A 20,280-nucleotide genomic window follows, 5' to 3' on the forward strand; every position below is an offset into this window, starting at 1 on the left:
TTCAAAAGTGGGGCACTAGTGGGCCATAATCTTTAGACATCAGTTGGTTTTTCTCTCCTTTCCTCTCATCTCCTCTCCTCTCCTCTCCTCTCCTTTCCTCTCCTCTCCTGTCCTGTCCTGTCCTGTCCTCCACGCAAAGCTTTTGCTGTCAGCCTACACCCGCTTGGAAGGAGGGCTGCAGTTCTTGTAGAGTCGTGTTGAATTAAGTAAAAGTGACTTCTAAAGAGTTGGGGCTTTTGCTGAGAGATGATATTTGTCTATGACATGATTTCCAACTGGCTTTTTCTTCCATCATGTGTAGTTTTCTTTGTAGAGACTTGGGGTCTGTCGCTGCCAGAGCTTCTCGGATATTTTTTAGCTCCCCAGAGAAAGAAAGGACAGAGCTGCCTCCCCGGCCTTTGTCTATGGCCTTGGTTAGCTTTCCCCTGGACCCCTCAGGTCCTTTCTGAGTTGTGTCAGAGCCGTCCTGACCCCGAAGTTCCTGACTTGGAGCAGTAGGGGGCGTCTTGGACTCATGCTTTCCACATGTGCATGAAGTCTGGTCTTTAGGGCAATTCTAATGAAAGAAAATCCTGCCCTTGGCCTGCTGTGCAAATTAGCCATATGGCAAAGTGTAATATCCCGCTGAACGTCATTATGGGGCCCTATGAAAAGTGCTCCCCTTTTCACATGCAGGCAAATTAAAATGGCTCTTTCTGTATTTTTCCTCCGAATAAACCTGTCTTCACTTGGATGCCCAGGCAGTTAAAAGGGAGCTCCAGCTGCAGCCAGGGTGCTGAAATTACAGGCCTTGCCCACAGGCGGAATGGAAAATATTGCTTCCTGTAGGCCAGGCTGGAAGAACAATGGTTCATCCCCCGTATGTCCCCCCAATACCTCTGATACCAGTTGATCTGCGAAAGGGTTCTAGTACCTGGATAGGGGGAGCAGCACTCCTTAGAACAACCAAAAAGATCCCCACAGACCCCGACCCCCTCCACTCAACCCCTCAGGGATGGGTGCTTTGGACCAGAGGGATGTTTAACCAATTGCCAGGAAGTACACAGTCTGAGGTGGGCCCGGAAGGAATTCCTTTGGCCTGTTGTTTGACATGCTGTCGTCTGATACTCGTCTTTTTCTCATTAAGAGGCAGGTGGGAGAAGATGCTTGGGGTGGAATGTTCTGTGTCTGTGTGAGCGGATAATTTCCTGGGTCAGTCTGCATCTTCTGGGGACGTAAACTTGGAGAAGGTATCTCTGCAAGATGGACAGTGAGCCGTCTTGGTTTAGAAAAAGTGGATCCCCGTGAAAAGCCCAGTACCTCTGCGAGCATAATCTTTCTCAACATTTTTTGTGTGACCAAAATTTGGGGGAAAGGCCTCGTTGGGCTCATTGGGACTTTTCATTAGCCTCATTTTAGAATTGTGTGACTGACAAGGCCCATGAGGCCTCACTAGATCGTAGTTATTTTGGGGTCTCCTTGGCAGGGGCATTTGCCACTTTGGCAGAAGGAAAACACATCATTATCTAGTGAATGGACTTTTACTGTTTCCCTTCCCATTTGTTGGACATATGGGCCAGGATGCCAGAAACACTACAGTGTGTCTTTGACTGAGCAGACTTGGCCTGACTTGTCCCTCAGCCCTGTGTGACGAGTGATGCTGGGCTCCCCTTCTTCTCTCTGAGCTTTACTTTCCTCATCTGTAGAAGGAGGGGCCTATGTGACCCAATGTAAGATCCTGTGACAAAGGGTCCCCATCTTCCCGCCCTTCTGCCTTTAGGCTCTAGGATGTTTTCATAACCCACAGTGCCTTCACTCACTACTTATTTAAATCTTAATTCCATAAGGGGATTTGAAAAATGGAGAATGAACAGATTAGGGCAGAGCTGTGGCAGGTAAAGTAAGAGGTGAAATATGCTGATTAAAAAGCCAGTGCGGGAGGCACAGCCCACTGGTAGAATGGCCTGGGTGGGTTTTCACTGTTGTCTTCAAATTCCCTCCAAATAGGAAACAATGCTGAGCAAACTGAACGACTCCAGAGGCTTGGTGAGTGCTGCCATTGCAATGGGCTCCTTGGATTGGGACTGCTCAGAAGAAAAGCCCTGTGGAGCATCCCTCCCCTCACCATTAGGGCAGACCGTCTGCAGTCAGCTTGGTCCTGAGCCCCAACCTGGATTATCTGTTTGGCCAGATAAAAGGCGCCCCCTTCCCACAGCTATCCCAAATGAGAATGAGATCGAGTCCATGAAGGAATCCTTCATGTTACTGTGGTCGTGTGAATGTTCAGCATTTCAGATGGAGGATGTCAGCCATAAATCCTTGCCTCCATAGGAGTAGGCCACAGATGGAGAACATTTGAAGGAGGCTTCTAAAGGAGGAATAAGACCAAGCTTGCTGAAAAAACTCTCCAGCTGATAATGGTGTCATTTTGTTTTTTCAGATCTTTGTTGTTTGAAATTTGTCATCTGACCTGAGACTGAAAATCCTTAGTCTCAGGAAATAGAACTTGCTTGCCTCCAGAGTCAAGGTTCAGCTAAATGTGGGGAAAGTTTGTCTTTGGTGTCCTACTTATCTCAACATGAAATTGTTTCTTTGGGCCTCGGCTTGTTCTAAGCACCAAGGACTCCAACCCCTACAAACTGTCTGAGCTTTCCCTCTTCAAGCACCTCATACTTCATTGCTTTCTGCCTCATATATATTAAAGCAAACTTTAGAATCCTTGGGTGTCTGAGTTGGAAGAGGTTCTCAGATATCTAGGAGATGAAAGGGCCCTTCGAAAACCTGTATCCCAAGCCTTCATTCTGCAGATTAGGACATGGAGTTTTAAAGAGGAAAGGAATGTTTCTGGTGCAAGGTGGCCTGGGTAAGACAGAATAGCCAAGCTGAGATTTCAAGCCAGGTTTAAGCTCTAGATCATTTCCTGCTCTCTCACGCTGGGTCGGGCCTCTGTCACCCTGCATTTTAGAAATAAGGTAGCCGAGGCCATCCCCAAAGTCTCACGGCTTACTTACTTTGTTGTCTTCTCCCAGCAGATTTGGTGAATTAAATCATGGTAATAGTTATTAATTTGAGATAATCTCACGTCTTCCATTCTTTACTAATCCAGAATTCAGCTCACCAATAACTTATTAAGAACGTAGTCTCAAATCAGAAAGTAAGGAAAACCACAAAGTCTCTGAGAAGCAGCCCACATGGATAAGGTACAGTGCATAAACTAAAGCTCATATAATTTGGTCCCCTCAGGACTGCTCTCAAAGCTCATTTATTTACTCTTTAGCACACAATCCCAATAGCCTTGGGGATCTGGTTTCTAAGCCCATAGCATATCAAAAGTATCATATTCAAAGTGGAGACAGAGGCTGCTTCAGGCAGGCACACTGTCAGCAAAGGAGGAGAACCCTAAAACTATAAAAAGCAGACACAAGTATTTAATAAGCATAGCAGTCTCAGACCAGTTGGACCCTAAGGATATCAGAGGGTGCAACAATTGATTTTTAGAATGGTCTCTCAAAAAACATTTCTTAACTATTTACTCTGTTCCAGGGACTGACCTAAGCACTGGCAATAGAAAAACCAAAAAATGAAGCCATCCTTCTGTTCAAATGGTTTCCATTCTTTCAGGGGAGACAACGGAGAAAAATATAGTCTATATACCTCACAAGTCTCTCCCTCTTCACCTAAGCCTTAAACGGTTAAGGCAGGAGAATGCTAGCATTTAGGCTACAAGGTGGGATGGGAACAAAGAAAGGTCTGGAGAAGAAGATGGGCATGAGTTACATCTTTTAAAAAAACTATATATTTTTATTTATTTCATTAAATATTTCCCAATTACATGTAAACCTTTTAAAAAAATTTTAAAATTTGGAGTTCTGAATTCTCTCCCTTCCCCTTACCTTTCCCCCTTCCTTGAGAAGGTGAGCCCTTTGACATCAGTCATACATGTGAAGTGATGTAAAATATATTTCAGTATTAGCCACATTGCAAAAGAAAACACAGACAAAATAAAATAAGAAAAATAAAGTTAAAAAAAGATATGCTTTAATCTGTATTCAGAGTTCATCAGTTCTCTTTCTTGAGGTGGATAGCATTTTTCATCATGGGTCTTTTGGAATTGTCTTGGATCATTGTCTCAATCAGAGTAGCTAAATCTTTTGTTAGTCAGCCTTACAATATTGTTATTATTGTATGTGGTGTTCTCCTGGTTCTGCTCATTTCAGTCTGTATCAGTTCATACAAGTCTTCCCAGGCTTTTCTAAAACCAACCTGCTCATCATTTCTTACAGCGCTGTAGTATTCTATCACAGTCATATTCTACAACTTGTCCAGCCATTCCCCAATTAATGTGTAACCCCTCAATTTCCAATTCTTTCTTTGATCTCTTTGGGGTGCAGACCTAGTGATGCTTTCACCAAAGAAAGTCATTCTAACAGTAAGAATGTCATGCACTAAGAGATGTTTGGGGAGAAAATTTCAGAGATGGGGAAGGAAGAGAAGATAGACCTTTAGTAGTAGGCCTGGTTTGTGCAGTGGAGTGGTCCAGGCAGCTGCAGGCCTGAGCGGATTGGAGGGATGTCTGGAGTAGATAGCCGGCAAATGGGCTAATGATTTGAAGGACCCTAAATAGGCTTATACCAGCCAGCATTTTCTTTAGATATAAGCAATGGTAATTCCTATCAGCAGGTGCTCAAAGAAGCTCAAAATGTCACACAAAATGAAAGGGATACGTTTACTTTTTGGCTATAAACAACTGCCATTTACTACCTGTGTGACCCTGGTTTCCTCATATGTAAAGTTTGGAGGTTGGACTAAGATCACGTACATCTTAAAAGTCCCTTCCAGCCCTTGCTCCTGCAATTCCTTGAACAGAAAGCAACGCTACATAGATTGTGACTTGAAAGTCTAGCAGATGTCATCAGTGAGGAGGCTGAGAATGACCGCACAATAAATCCCTCCTCCCGCTGGGTATGGGCTTTCTTTTTATGTGATCTAGGCTGTCACAGCAGCTCTTCATTCATTTATTCATTCATTCATTTAGTTATTTATCCCTCATTCTAATTTAGTATTTTGTTTTCCCCCAATTACATGTGAAACAGTTTTCTCAATTTCTTTTTAAAATTGAGTTCCAAATTCTCTCCCTCCCTCCGCACACCCCTGATTGGGAAGGCAAGCAGTTTGATATAGTTTATACATGTGTAGTGATGCAAAACATATTTCCATATTAGTCATGTTGTGAAAGAAAACTAGGCCAGAATAAAAGCCCAAGAAAAATAAAGTAAAGAAAATAGGCTTCAGTCTGTATTCATACCTCATCAATTCTTTCTCAGGGGATAAATAGCATTTTTTTTCTTCTTTTTTAAAAAAATGTCAGTTTATTTATTTTTGGGTTTCATCATTTACTTCTATAAGATTTTGAGTTCCAAATTTTCTCTCCCTCTCTCCCATCCCCAAGATGACATGCACTTTGATACAGGCTCTACGTATACATTCATATTAAACATATTTTCACTTAGTCTTGTTGTAAAGAAGAATTAGAATCAACAGGAGGAACCACAAGAAAGAAGAAAGCAAAAAAAAAAAAGAGAGAGATAGAACAAATAGTCTGCTTCGCTCTGCATTCAGACTCCATAGTTCTTTCTCTGGACGGGGACAGCATTTTCCATGGTGAGTCTTTTGCAGTTATCTTAGATCCTTGCGTTGCTGAGAAGAGCTAAGTCCGTCAAAGTTAGTCATTGCTCAGTGTGGCTGTTACTGTGCACAGTGTTCCCCTGGTTCTGCTCACTTCCCTCAGCATCAGTTCATATAAGTCTTTCCAGGCTTTTCTGAAGTCAGCCTGCTCATCATTTCTTATGGAACAATAGTATTCTATTATATTCACATATCACAACTTGTTCAGCCATTCCCCAATGGATGGGCATCCCCTCAATTTCCAATTCTTGGCCCTTACAAAAAGGGCTGCTATAAATATTTTTGTGCATGTGGGTCCTTTTCTTATTTCTATGATCTCTTTGGGATACAGCCTTAGAAGTGGTATTGCTGAGTCAAAGGGTATATACTGTTTTATAGCTTTTTGGGCATAGTTCCAAATTGCTCTCCAGAATGGTTGAATCTGTTCACAATTCTACCTACAATGCATTAGTGTTCCAATTTTCTTACATCTCCAACATTTATCATTTTCCTGTTTTCTTATGTTAGCCAGTCTGATAGGTGTGATATGGTACCTCAGAGTTGTTTTGATTTGCATTTCTCCTGTAAATAGTCATTAAGAGCATTATATATGACTATAGATAGCTTTAATTTCTTCATCTGAAAACTACCTGTTCATGTCCTTTGACTGTTCATCAAATTTTTCATTGTAAGTCCTTCAGAGTTGTCCAGGATCATTGTATCGCTGAGAATAGAGAATAGCTAAGTCATTCACAGCTGATCATCTTACAGTATTGCTGTTACTGTATAAAATGTTCTCCTGGTTCTACTCATTTCACTTTGCATCAGTTCATCTAAGTCTCCAGGTTTTTCTGAGAGCATCTAGCTTATCATTTCTTATAGCACAGTAGTATTCCATTATATACCACAGTTTGTTCAGCCATTCCCCAATTGATTGGCGTCCCCTCAGTTTCCAGTTTTTTGCCACCAGCAAAGAGCTGATATCATTATTTGGGTATAGTTCTGAATTGCTCTATATAATGGTTGAATCAGTTCACAACTCCACCAACAGTGTCATAGCATTTCTTGGTGGGAGTATTGGTGATTTAAAATGGAACCCCGAAATGGGTTTTAATTGTAGATGTACTGTCCTTAGGATTTCCTGTCTTAAAAATGTCCATGTTTGGGGAGAGGACAGAACTGGACTGTAGAATGTTTAATTATGGTATGTTTGTGAGGAATTAAAATTGGGAGTGCTCTACTACACATTGCTCCCATTTTCTTAGGACTGAGTTTCGTTGGCCTTTTGGCCCCATGTGACCCTGAATGGCGAAGCTGCTTGGATTGTCCGTTTAATGAAGCCAGGGACTATGTCTTACGTGTTTACCGTTTGTGTGGCCTCCCACCCCAAGCACTGAGCAGAATGTCTGCAGGAGGGAGATGCCGAAAGCCTGCTGAAGTTGAACAGTAGGTGAATGATGAAAAAAGGGTGCTCGTCACCTGGGTCAGGGGACATTACTTTTGAAGCATTTAAAAGCCAGATATGAGGGAAATCAACAGTTGTGACCCTCACCACAATAGCAGAGAACAAGAAATTCTTGTTCCTCTTGTGATCCTCACACTGGAAGTGACTCTGTGAGAGACTCATCTCTTCTATTTCCTTCCCTCCCCTCCAACCTGGACCATGAGATGGACTCCTTTAGTTTGAACACGTGTCCAGTGAGGAGTGACCATTCTTTTCTTCATGTAGTGGGGAAGTGATGGCTCAGTTTACTGCTTTCCAAACGATGAGCCTCACACTCTAGTCTTTCAAATATTTGTAGATGCTGTTGTGATGAATAATATGTGGATTACTTTTAAAGCATTGCTGAATTAATTTGATCCTTTTGGTAGAATGTATTTTCTCATTTAATAGCTGTTGCTAGTACAAATGAAAAGAGACAGTGTGAGGCATAGTAGAGAAAGAGTCAGTCTTGGAGTTAGAGTGGAGAGAGTCGGGAAGACCCGAGTTCGAATGTAGCTGCACGTAGCTCTGTGACTCTGAGCATGTCACGTGACCTCTGTCTGCTTCCTATGCCATTTAAATCAGAAGTCCAGATTAAAAATAAATTAGTACAACCAACATTACACAAGCATCTGCAAAATTTTTCAGTATTAAAAAGGAGTCCTTAGATTTTATAAGGTTGGGAACCTCTTATAATACATCAAACAATCCTAAATCTTAAACGGAACCAAAGCAAACCCATGCTGGGTGGCATCGGGCCCACCTCTTGCCTTTGCTGTGCTCATGCAGCAGATGCATGGAATGTCAGTCCCCTTTCTGGTGTGAGCAGCCAGACAGAGCATTCTGATCTTCCAGGGCAGCGGTGGTAGGGCTTAACGCTTAGTGCCTGGCCCTTGGAGCAGCCTCCATGCCAGTGTTATGAAGTCTCTTTCTCTGTGCTGTTCCAATTCTGCTTCATCCTTGAAGAACGTGCCTGCTGGGATGGCTTTGGCATTCAAGAGGCAGTTCTGTGTGGTTAATCTAACGACTGACCTGGGAATTGATAGCAGCGTCACTCAGCCCGCTAACGGACTGACCAGAGCTCTCCTTCCCCAGTCCAGTTTCTCTAGATCTAATTCACAAACTTGGCAGTGGGAGTGGAACAATCAGAGATGAACGGATCCAGCGGCCGTGAGAGAAACTGACCTGATTTGTCGGAATGAGGAAGGCAGACCTAGAGAATGAGATGATCTCTGCTTTGATTCTTTTTCTGCCCTGGTGAAGAAGTAACCGACATGTTAAAAATGAGTAAACTTCAGACTTAAGTAAGGATTTTATTTTGACTTAAATATAGAATTTCATTTCATTTATTTTCTTGTCATTTTCAGCAGATAATTTAATTAGTGCATTATGGCCTAATTAGAAAGATGGCTTTCTCTTAAATTCTTAGGAAAGTGTACTTTGGATCTGAAACCTGCTGAATATGTAACATCATGCTAGAATAATAAAGATCCTTTAAGGCTGTTAACCTTGAAATGAAGAACATTTTAGTGTACATAATGAACTTGACATTTAGTAACATGACTCTTTGGTGAAGTGGGACAGGAAGGGAATAATATTCTACATACGGCTTTGGTCAGGGACAGGCTGAAGAAGGATGAGGAGTGGAAGGAATTATAAAGAAGATCAAGATGAATTTGGCGGAGACTTTGGGAGACAAAGGAGAGAGATTTGAAGAGGAAAAGCAGGAGAGAGAGAAAGAAGAGGTGGAGGACACTGGGTGTGGGTGGGAAGGTGTGAACAAAATGCTGTTGTACGCTGTGAGTAAAGGTCCACAGAGTAGTGGCCACAACAGGGCCTGGGGAACAACAAAGGACTTTGAATCTTGCTTTCAGAAAGTGTGGCAAACAAGTGGGAATTGCGTAGTGGCCTCATGGGTCCGTAATGTTTATTGAGCCAAAGCCAGATCATTGTTCCATCTGCTTAAAGTGTGAGCTGGTCTTCCCAGAAGAGTGGAAACAAGGGGCTTTCTATTGTCCAGTTGCTAGAAAGCATGAACTTTTCCTTTGAAAAAAACCAACTCAGAGAAGAAGGAAAGGGAACTGGGGAAGCAGAAGGAAATCTTGACCTAAGTCAGGGCTGGAAAAATGTCACACAGGAGACAGGAAAGAAATAGGACCTTGGGATACTTGGGACTGGGATGGAGCCTTGGGGCACATACCAAAGGAGGAGAAGAGCACAGACTTGTCCTTCAGTGTTGGGCTGTTGAGCATGAACATTTAGTAAGCCCTTAATGTATTGTAGGCGCCAAGAGCTGGGGATCCAAATGCAAGCCCCCAAAAGGTTCCCACTCCCAAGGAACTTATATTCTAATGAGAAGGACAACCTATAAAAAAGAAGCTGGAGAATTGAGATGGGGGCGGGGACAGGATCTCAGGACAGGGAGAGGATTCCAGACAGAAAAGAGAAACTTCTGGGGAGGAGGCTACAAAGTCTGGAAAGTGAGGGCCAGAGCTGTGAGCGCTGTGGCTGGGCACGTCCTAAGTGGTGGTTAAGCCTGGGGACACACCACTCAGAAAGACAGAGGCAACCCAGCAATACCACTTCTAGGGTGGTATCCCAAAGAGATCACACAAGTGGGAAAAGGACCCATTTGTACAAAAATATTTATAGCGGCTCTTTTTGTAGTAGCAAAGAATTGGAAATCAAGGGGATGCCCATCAATTGGGGAATGGCTGAACAAGCTGTGGTATATGAAGGTAATGGAATACTATTGTGCTATAAGAAATGGGGATGATACGGACTTCATAACAACCTGGAAAAACCTACACGACACAATGCTGAGTGAGCGGAGCAGAAACAGGAGAACATTATACGTGAGAACAGATATATGGATTCTGTGAGGACTAACCCTGATAGACTTTGCTTGTCTCAGCAACACAAGGTGCAAGGACAACTCCAAAGGACTCATGATGAAGAATGCCATCTACATCCAGAGAAAGAACTATGAAGTATGAATGCAGATCAAAGCACACTTTTTGCCCGCCTTTTTTTCCCCTTTTTTTCTCTCTTTTGTTTTTGGGGTTTTTTTTTTGGGTTCTGTTTCTTCCTCTCATGATTCATTGCATTGGTCATAATTCTTCTTCACAACTTGACTATTATGTAAATAAGCTCAATGCAAAGTTATATGTAGAAGATATATCAGATTCCATGCCGTCTTGGGGAGGGAGAGGAAGAAAATCTGGAACTCAAAATTATGTAGAACCGAGTGTTGTAAACTAAAAATAAAAAATACCAAAAAAAAAAAAGATAGAGGTATCTCCAGGGTGAGAAGGCAAAGAGGTGCAAAAGATGGGCCAAGAATGAAACTGGGAATGCAGTGAAAAATGGAGGAGGTCATCTATTGTGACCAATGAGGAGAACAGAAATAACGATGGGGAACTCCATCTGATAACTGGTCATACAGGACAAGAAAGCAGAGCATAGCTTGACATGCACCCACCATTTCGAAGACCAGACTAAACAGGTTCAGAGGAAGGATAGAGTGTATTTCCTGGGAGGAGAAGTCAACCCAGGAGGAATGGGAGCTCTCAAGGAAGGAAGATCATCTGAAGATGCTCAAGACAAATAACTAGAGAAAAGAGGAAAAGAGGGGGAGTTTTCTACATGGGGAACTTGAACAAGATAAATTTGTAAAGGGCATGCACAAGTGGTGGAAACAAGAGCAGATAATGTAGGAAGAATACAGAAGTGTGTTACTGTCCTCCAGGCATGGTCAGAGCCTGAGGAGGGGTTGATGTTGTTCAGTCATCTCAGTTGGGTCTGATTCTTTGTGACCCCGTTTGGGGTTTTCTTGGTAAAGATACTGGAGCAGTTTTCCATTTCCTTCTCCAGTGCTTTTTATAGATGAGGGAAACTGAGGCAAATAGGATTAAGTGATTTGCTCAGGGTCACACAGCTGGTAAGTGTCTGAGGCCAGATTTGAATTCAGGAAGATGAGTCTTCCTGACTCCAGGCCTGGTGCTCTATTCACTGGGCCACCTAGCTGCCCTGAACAGGGAAACAAAGGCCAGTGGAACAGTGTCTCAGAGAAGAGATGGGATGCTGTGAATGGATGATAAGAGAAAGCAAAATCTCTCAATTCTTAGTTTGTATGAAATAAAGTTGCTCACCAGATCAGGAGAAAGGGAGCCGGCTCCTAACAGCTTTTGATGAGTTCAGATCTCTAGACCCAGAGTAGTCCAGTGTAGGGAGCTAGATTCGGAGTCAGGCAGACTCTATTTGAACCCAGCTCTGTGTGACATTCCTTGTTAGGCCTCAGTGTCCTCATCTGTAAAACCAGAGCTCTGGGCTTGTACTAAGTAAGCCACCTTAAGGTCCCTTTGTCTCTAAATCTGTGATCCTTGGATCCTCCAGTGACCAGGTGGAAAGCACTCTCGGTGCTCTTGGAGACCCTGTCCCATCCCTTTTCACCCTCTGTCCTCCTTCACTTTCTTACATTGGCCATTCTTAATGCTTGGCCATGGCCCTGCCAAAGTATGAACTCTTTCTGGCACCAGGAATAGAATTGTAGAAACTTCAGTGGTTTCATTCTGTTTGGGGATTGCTTCTTGGAAAACCATAGTTAAATTCATTAAATAAAATATTAAACAGAAGCTTCCAGATTATTTCTCGCCACTATACTGTGGACTTTGCTGTTCTTGTCCCCCTTTTTTCAGCAAAGATAAGACTCCTCTACCATTTCTGTTAGCTGCTGATTTGCTGAAGGTGGTTTTTGATCATTTGGAGTCCATTTCAACAAAACTGGCTTCACTATTTGGGCTCGAGTGAGGTATGGAAGACAGAGGATTGCCATCTTTACTGCCTGGATATACTAAGCATTACGTGCTCCAGTGCACAGAATTCTCTGAGTTGCCATTTTGAATGTATTTTGATTGAGCATAAAGTAAACTACTGCTGTCTGAAAAATAGCGAGCAGATCAGGAAAGGAGAAGCCCGCTGGCCCGGACAGAGGCAAAGGGGTGGCCTTAGCCCCGACTCTCAGCACTTCATGGTTCCCGAGGGCAACCTCCTTGGGGGCTCAGTGCCGGCTGGCGCAGCCCTGAAATATTATGGGTGTCTTTGGCATTAGTCCATGAGCTTTTATTAAATATCTACTGTCTGCTAAGCGCTGTGCTGAGGGCTGGGAAGACAGAGAAAGGCCCCAAACCCTATCCCTGCTCTCAGGGACTTCACAGTATAACGAGAGAGACAATATGCAAATATGTCCAGCCACATGTACCCCTATGATACATACACACACACACAGAGGATAATTTACACATCTATGTGCGTGTTCATACATGTACATGTGTACATACGTATATGTGAATGATAATCTCGGGGGAAGGCATGCTCATTAAGCAAGATTGAAAAAAGTTCCTTGCAGTTAGAACCTGGAAAAAAACAGGGGAGGTAGGAAGCAGAGAGAGAGAACTCTGGGCATGGGGATCCGCCCATGAAAATGTCAAGAGTCTGAGTTGGAGTGATCTGTGCAAGGAGGCAGATCTTAATGGATTGCCGCGTATATGGAAGAGAATAAAGCATGAGATTCCTGAAAATGTATGAAGCAACCAGGTTAAACATGGTTTTATTTTTGATCTTCAAAGTAATAGGGAGCCATTGGAGTTTACCGAATAGGGCAGTGACAAGGTCAGACTTTCGGTGCAGGAAGATCGGTTTGCTAGCTAAATGAATGATGGCCTGAAGACACTTGAGGCAGGGAGACCAACTAGCAGGCTCTTGTGGTAGTCCCATTATGAAGTGACGAGGGCCTGCGCCAGGCTGGTGACAGTGCTGGTGGCTACCATAGGACCTCTCAAGAAGATGGGTCAGATAAACTCTGTAGGCTGAGATGTGACAATTCTCCGTCTGTTTCCTCTTGTGCAGTATGCCTTCTGAGACATCTCCGCTCACCCCAGGGGCCAACGGAACTTTCTGCTCTGCAACAAGATCCTGAGTACCTACTTTTGGGAACAGTGGAGAACCCAGCAATACTATAACTCAGATGCTCATTTATGGCCTTTCTTCCTCTCTGAGTTGGTTGTAAGGCTCAGAGGAAAATGTCCATCACTACGTTTCCCAGAGATGGCAGGCCAGACCTCTCTCTTCCACTGAGAGCATCAGTTGGCATTCGTTTCTCTCCTCTACTTGTAGAAAGCTTGCATTTCTAGAAGCCATTCCACCTGTTGACCAAGTGTTGCTGAAAAGTAAGAACAAGCAGGGAGACCCTCATGCTTGTCTGAGTGGAGGAGTTCAAGATACCTGTCTTAATGTCCTGTGCTATTGAATGTTCTCAGTATCAGTTCTCTGCTGTTTATAGCATGCACCTAGCCACCATTGTAGAGATAATTATGGTTGGGGCTGGCAAAGAATAATTCACGCTAGGCTAGCCTAATTTCATTTTTAACAGTTATTAGCTTGTCAGACTAGGGAGATGCTGTAGGTATAGTTTACCTTGATTACAAACCATTGGACAGTCTCATTATGCTAACACTGTGTGCAAGCTGTTGTCTTGGTTCTGATATGAATTCAGAGTATTCAGAACTAGTTGGATGGTTGGCCTTAGAATAGTCGTAAAATAGTCAACATGACCTCCAAAAGAAGCTTGTAGTCGAGTGTTCCCATGGTCTGGGCTTGGCCTTAGGTTGTTTACCATTTATCAATGACTTTAATAGAGCCGTTAAAGGCTTGCTTTGCAGATGACATATAACTTGGTGGTATAGGACATTGGCTGAACTAATGAGATGAAATTTAAATGAATATAATGTATTCTACTTGAGCCCAAAATTTAACTTCCAAAGTATAATGTTGGGATGTTGCATTATGCCAATATTTTGTTTGAAACTGGTGGTTTTAGTGAACTACAATCTCAGTATTTGTGAAAAGTATAATGTGGCAGCCAAGGCAGGTAAGGTGATCTTAGAGTGTGTTGAGAGGCATTGAATATTGGCCCAGGAAGTTAGGCGTGCTGACGTACTTTGTCTCGATCGGCCCAAACCTGGAGTGGTACGTTTATCTCCAGACACTACATTTCAGGAGAGTCAGTGATAAGCCGGTGAGGAATGGTGAAGGGTCCTCAAGAGCCTGCCATGTGAAGATCAGTCAAAAGGACTGGGAATGTGGAGCCTAGAAAAGAGAAGAAATATGAAAGATGATAACAGAGACTTTAAGGGAGATGGGTTGGACATGAAGGCTTTGGGGAATAAGGAGATGATAGTCCTGTTGTGTTCTGCCATATCTAGGCAGTCCGTTTCTTGCATGTAGTATTCAGTTTTGTGCACTGCACTCTGGAAAGGACATTTATTAAAATGGAGTGTCTATGGGAAGACCATCCCTGTCTCAATAAGTTACAGTAGCTCCCTATTCCCTTGAGGAGCTGATCTAGAAGCTCTTCTCTTTGGAGGCTAATGCTCCCCTCCTATCTTTGGAATCTCCACTGTCCTCCATGTCTACCATCTAGCCACACTAGCCCTCTGATATTCACATCCCATCTTTGCCTTTGTGCAGACTTCCCCCACACCAGGGAGACTGTCCTTCTCATCATCACCTCTTGGCATCCCTGGATTCCTTTAGGACTCAGGGCAAGCACCACCTTCTGCAGGAGGCTTTTTCTGCTCTCTTCCCTCCCCTGTTCCTAGCACCTTTGCTTCTGAGGCTACATTCTCATTTACCCTCTGTGAGTCTTCGATGTTCCCATTTGTCTAGGAGTTTTCTTCTCCGTTAGATTGCAAGATCCTTGTGTGCAGGAACAGGTTGTTTTTGGGGGGGAGAGGGTGTAATACCGAGCACTTAGCGCAGCATTTGACACGTGGTGTTTAGTAGATGTTTGTTTGTTGATTGAAGGACCAAGAAGAATTGATGCTGTGTGAAAAGTAGTTGAGGTAATGGATGTTTGCCCTGGAGGAGATGTAGGGGAAGCATGATGGTTGTCTTCAAGTATTTATTGAGGAACGGGTTTGTTCCAGTGCTGAGATTCTTTGAGATGTTGGTGTTAGTGTCTGTAAGAGATTCTAAATGGGAGTGGCGCAGTCCATAAGCAGCATCACTAAGAGAGCTAGGCCGTGATGGTTCTGTTGTGTCAGACTGAGCAGAGGAACCTCCTTTGCAAATGTATCTCCTTCACTAGTGACCCCTCCATTGCACCTGCATCTTCACCAAGGCCATTTTGCATCTTGTTGCTGTTGCCTCACCCTCCAAACCAAACCAGAGACCCTTACTGTTGCAAGCTAAACAACTTAGTTTGTGTCTTCATTACTCCTGACCCCCCTACCTTTCCTCCCTCTAGAGTTTTAATCTTACGATAGGACCAGTGCCTCTGAACAGGGCCATCTCAGGGGACTGCCATCTTTATGACTTCCCAGACCATAGCTTCCTTCTTTGGTCACCAGGCCCCCTGTGTGTATGTGAGTGCATTTAGAGCAGGGTCATTTTCCTGCTTTATATTTGTCCTCTGAGTGTCCAGGTTCCATGTGCTGGTAACTGAAAACTATTTTCTTTTGTTCTTTGTTTTTTTTTTGAGGGGGGCAGGCAGGGCAATTGGGACTAAGTGACTTGCCCAAGGTCACACAGCTAGTACATATGTCAAGTGTCTAAGGTCAGATTTGAACTCAGGTCCTCCTGACCCCAGGGCTGGTGCTGTACTCACTGCACCACCTAGCTGCCCCTACTGAACTCTGTTTTCAAACCCAGATGTTATACTCCTTGGGGGCAAGCAACATACCTGCTGCCTTATCGTCTGTTCAGCACCCAGTGCATGAAGCACATGAGTAGTGCTTAATAAATGCTTTTTCACTTACTCTGTGATTACTTTAACAAACTTCAGTTGTTCCTTTCATAAGTCAAGGAATTTGCTGCTTCATTAAATTGTGGCTTAATGAAACTGTGGATTTTGCTTTCTTCATCAGTCTCAATTTCTACACTTCTCTTTCTGAAATAGTCTGACATTTGAGTAGACCATGGTGGCACTATAGTGCTCCAGAATCCTTAAGCCCTCAAGTTATCCCTTGTTTTTGAAAGCACCTCTTGGTTTAAGACCAGCAGCCCTAGCTGAAAAGTGGAAACTGGGCAATAACAGTTTCCAGGATTTCGTTTCCTGCTCTTTGGTGATAATCCTGGGCTCGGCCGCACTGTCTGGGTAGAGTGACTTATTAGCACTTTGCTGCCGTCTGCTCCTGCCCTTTTCTTCAGTCTATCTTTGGCTATGGGCAGGCCCTCTGTTCATTTAGATGCTTGCTTCGGAAACTGACGTCTTGTTTCTGGAATGCTCTGTTGCAGTGTGCTCAAGAACATTTTCCCAGTTTTTAGTGTAAACTCTGAGAGAACTGTCTCGGCTTCGTTCTCATAGGTTTGTGATTAAGTTTGGCATGAAATCCAGCTTTGGTGTGCTCTCCCCCACCCTCACCCCACTCCTGTTTTCTAGCATTTGGATTATTCCTCTGTTCACTGTTGATCTTTTTTTCAAATCAAGATATTGAACATCTCAAGGGTGGCATCTTACCTACCTTCTTTTGTCTCTTTAGCAACTGGCACATGAAGTAACTTAGGATGTGTATTGAATGCTTACCAAGGATGGAACCTTGTATGTGAATGCTGAGCGAATGAATAGGGACTAAGGAGATCTGGTTAATAGGATACTGTGGAAGGACCACTGTACTAAAAGTCTGGAAGCCTTGATGTTAGTGCCAGTTTATGGCATTAACTAACCAGGAGACTTAATCTTTATTAGGCTTTTTTTTTACATTGCCTAAATTGCCTCCTGCATCTGTCTACCTCTCTTGTTTCCCAGAGAGCCATCCTATATAACAAGGATTTTGTTTTTAAAAAAAGAGAAAAAAATCAGCAGAGCTTATCACTATGCTGAAAAAAAAATCTGATAGTCTATGCAGTCCAAACCGGTGGACTCCTTACCTCTGCAAAGGTGGAGGCAGGAAAGTGTGTTCTCCTAGCTCTTTTTTGGGGATCATACTTATTCTTTGTAAATTTATAACATCCAGTTTCTATTTAAAAATAATTTTTATTGATAGCTTTATTAGATCATCCATATTTGTCCTAGTACACTCCATCAACCCTCTCCCCAGAGAGCTATTCCATATAACAAATAATATTTTCAAAAATTTAAGTGGAAAAGAAGAGGGAAAAGAAAACCCAGAAAAATCAATGTATTGAAAAAAAAACCCTGAAAATGTATACAATGTACTATAGCCATGGACCTCCCACCTCTGTAAGGGAGTGGATGGAGGCCTCTTCTTATATTTCTTCTTTGGGGCCAGACTTGTTCTTTGTAATTTCACAGTATTTACTTTTGATTATTTTGTGGTATTATTTCTATTACATTGTATTGTCATTGTGTATGAATCGCATTGTGTAAATCTTCCCATGCTTCTCCGTATTTATCATACTTAGTGTTTCTTACGGCACAGTAATAGTATATTCACGTATCACAATTTGTTTAAACATTCCCCAGTCAATAGGAATCTACATTGTTTCTAATTCTTTGCTACCACAAAAAGTACTGCTATAAATATTTTTGCTTTTATGGGGATTTCCTTCTTATCAATTATTTCTTAGTAATATGGAATCTAAGGCACAGACATTTTAGTCACTTTACATAATTCCAAATTCCTTTCCGGAATGGTAATACTAATTCACACTCCATACCAACAATGCATCAGTGTGCCTAACTTCCCACAACTTCCCCAACATTGACTACTTCCTTCCTCTCCATGGGCTGTATGGTTCAGCCACATCGACATGCTTGCTATTCCTCACACACAGCGCTGGATCTTCTCACTCCATAGATTTGCACTGGCTGTCCTTCATGGCTAGAATGCTCCTCCACATCATACCCTTCGTGTCCTATCTTCCTTCAAGACTCTGCTCAAATCCCATCTTCTGCATGAGGCCTTTCCCATTTTCCCAATTATCAGTGCCTTGCCCTTGAGATAACCTTCCATGTACACCATTTCTGTCTTGTTTGTACATGGTTGTTTGCTTGCTGTCTCCCTTATTAGACTATGAGCTCCTTGAGGTCAGTGCCTGGGTTATTGCCTTTCCCTATATCTCCATGCTTCATGCACTTCTGGGTGTATGGCCAGTGCTTAATAAATGCTTCTGGATGATTTCTGAGGGCTCTGGCCATTAAGTATGCAGATTATGTGTCCCTTCCCTTCACCCGGTTGGCAGTGAATGCTCTTTCACACAATGGCACCTCAGTAACTAGTGCTGAGGCCAAGTTGGACACATCCACCTATTTTTAGTTCCCTTTCTTGCCCTCAAACATTATCATCATGAGACTTTTGCTCATAAGCATAAGCATAAGCAGTCCTCAGAGCCCATTAGAAAACTGGCTGGTCAAAATAAGAGGCTGCTGCTGGAGTTTCTACTATACAACATAAGAGAATCTCTCTTCTACTGCAAGATTGCTCCTCGTGTGCCTTAGGTGGACTTTATATGCCTCAGGAATTCTGGGAAGGCAGAGGTGGGGACTGGTGGCTTAGGTGTGTTTAGAGAAGGCTACATGGAAGAGGCAGGTCTAGACCTGGCTAGGCTTGAAAGGAATTGAGCCACAGAGGAATGGGCCAAAAAGAGCCTTAATAAGGCAACAGTTTGATTTGTGTTACACGTGGAGGGTTCTAAATCCTAGTAGCAAAGGAACTTCATTTTGGGGAGTAGTGCAAGAAAAGATTATAAAAGTGAGACAGGTCTTCATTAGGACTAGGAAAACCTTTCATTACTTTTTTCCTTAACAGATACAAAAATAATCCTTATCTTCTTCCTCTCTCAGTGAGGAAAGGAGGGAGACACAAGTGGTTATTTAGAGAGATACTGACAGACTGGATTTGCTCTTCCCATTGAGGGGTGACAGGCCTGGGCAAATATTCAGATCCTCTTGTCTTGTTTTTTAGGGTGCTCGGGAAACCTTTGAAAACTACTACAGGAAGCAGAGACGGAAACAGGCCCGGCTGGTGCTCCAACCCCCATCCAACATGGTAGGAGCGTGGCATCCTCTTTCTTCAAGGCCTCTGCCTCATGGGAGATGTTGACATTATCTCAAGGGGCTACATGTGGGCGGCTCCTTATTTTCTGAGCCTTCTTGATTTTCATCTCAAAACTTTTATTTGTTTTTTGTTTTATTGCAGCATGAAACTTTAGATGGCTACAGGAAATACTTTAATCAGATCGTAGGGTAGGTGTTCTTTTTGTATTTATATTCTCTTCATAAAGCGGATGTTTGGGGTTTGTGTAAAACAGATGATGTGTTTCCTCAAGAATATATACAAATAATTATATAGAGAGTATACATGCATGATATACCCTATATATCCGTGTGCACAGACACACATGAGTTAAATGAGTTGACAAGACACAGTTTTAGTTTGCCTTAGGGTATCTGGAAAGAGGCCCATTGGCTGTCCCACTATCTGAATTCTTACTGTGATGTATATTTTGGGGGGAAATGCTGAATTCTGACCTTATCTCCTTTATTAATTATTCAAGAAAGTGGAACTGAATGTCATATGTGTCTGTGTATCCCCTGTATTAGAGTTATGATTATTTTTGAGAATCTAAGAAAGTGACATAGATATGTGAGAGAGATGAGCCTTTGTTTAGCATGGTGGTCTTCGCTTGGAGATTCTGATGGTTATTCCTTTTGACATGGAAAGCAAAGGAGGATACTAGCCACCGTTGTAACAGAAATATGAGAAGACAGCAAATATGGTGAAAATAAATGTGACAAAAAGTAAAAATTGCTGTCAAGAAAAAGTTATTAGAGAATGAAACTATTTTGCAGAGAGAGAAAGGAAATCATAGAGTCATCTTGATTTTTGAAAGGAGCCAGCTTAAAGTCAAGGGACTTGGGAAACTATTTTAACCAAAGTGAATTATTTGGTGACCAGTTGTTCCTGGTCTTCTTCGATTATGTTTGACTCTTCGTGACCCTGTTGGAGCTTTTCTTGGTAGAGATACTGGAGGGGTTTGCGATTTCCTTCTCTGGCTCATTTTACAGATGAGGAAACTGAGGCAAACAGGGTTAAGCTAGTAAGTTTCTGAAGTCAGATTTGAACTCAGGAAGATGAGTCTTCCTGACTGTAGGCCTGGTGCTCTATGCACTGTGGTGCCAGCTAGCCCCTTGG

The 20,280-nt window shown here is 42.8% G+C and overlaps 1 protein-coding gene across 1 annotated transcript in view; it reads left to right on the forward strand.

Annotated features, from left to right (window-relative positions):
- EXOC6B (exocyst complex component 6B) overlaps nucleotides 1-20,280 on the forward strand; it is a 618,488-nt gene that overhangs the window by 300,446 nt on the left and 297,762 nt on the right. The window contains exons 9-10 of the mRNA XM_036751845.1: nucleotides 19,051-19,134; nucleotides 19,285-19,331. Coding sequence (XP_036607740.1) covers nucleotides 19,051-19,134; nucleotides 19,285-19,331 — 131 coding nt within the window. The remainder of the gene's footprint in view (nucleotides 1-19,050; nucleotides 19,135-19,284; nucleotides 19,332-20,280) is intronic.

The sequence above is a fragment of the Trichosurus vulpecula genome, chromosome 3 (assembly GCF_011100635.1).
Source record: "Trichosurus vulpecula isolate mTriVul1 chromosome 3, mTriVul1.pri, whole genome shotgun sequence".
Taxonomy (NCBI): domain Eukaryota; kingdom Metazoa; phylum Chordata; class Mammalia; order Diprotodontia; family Phalangeridae; genus Trichosurus; species Trichosurus vulpecula.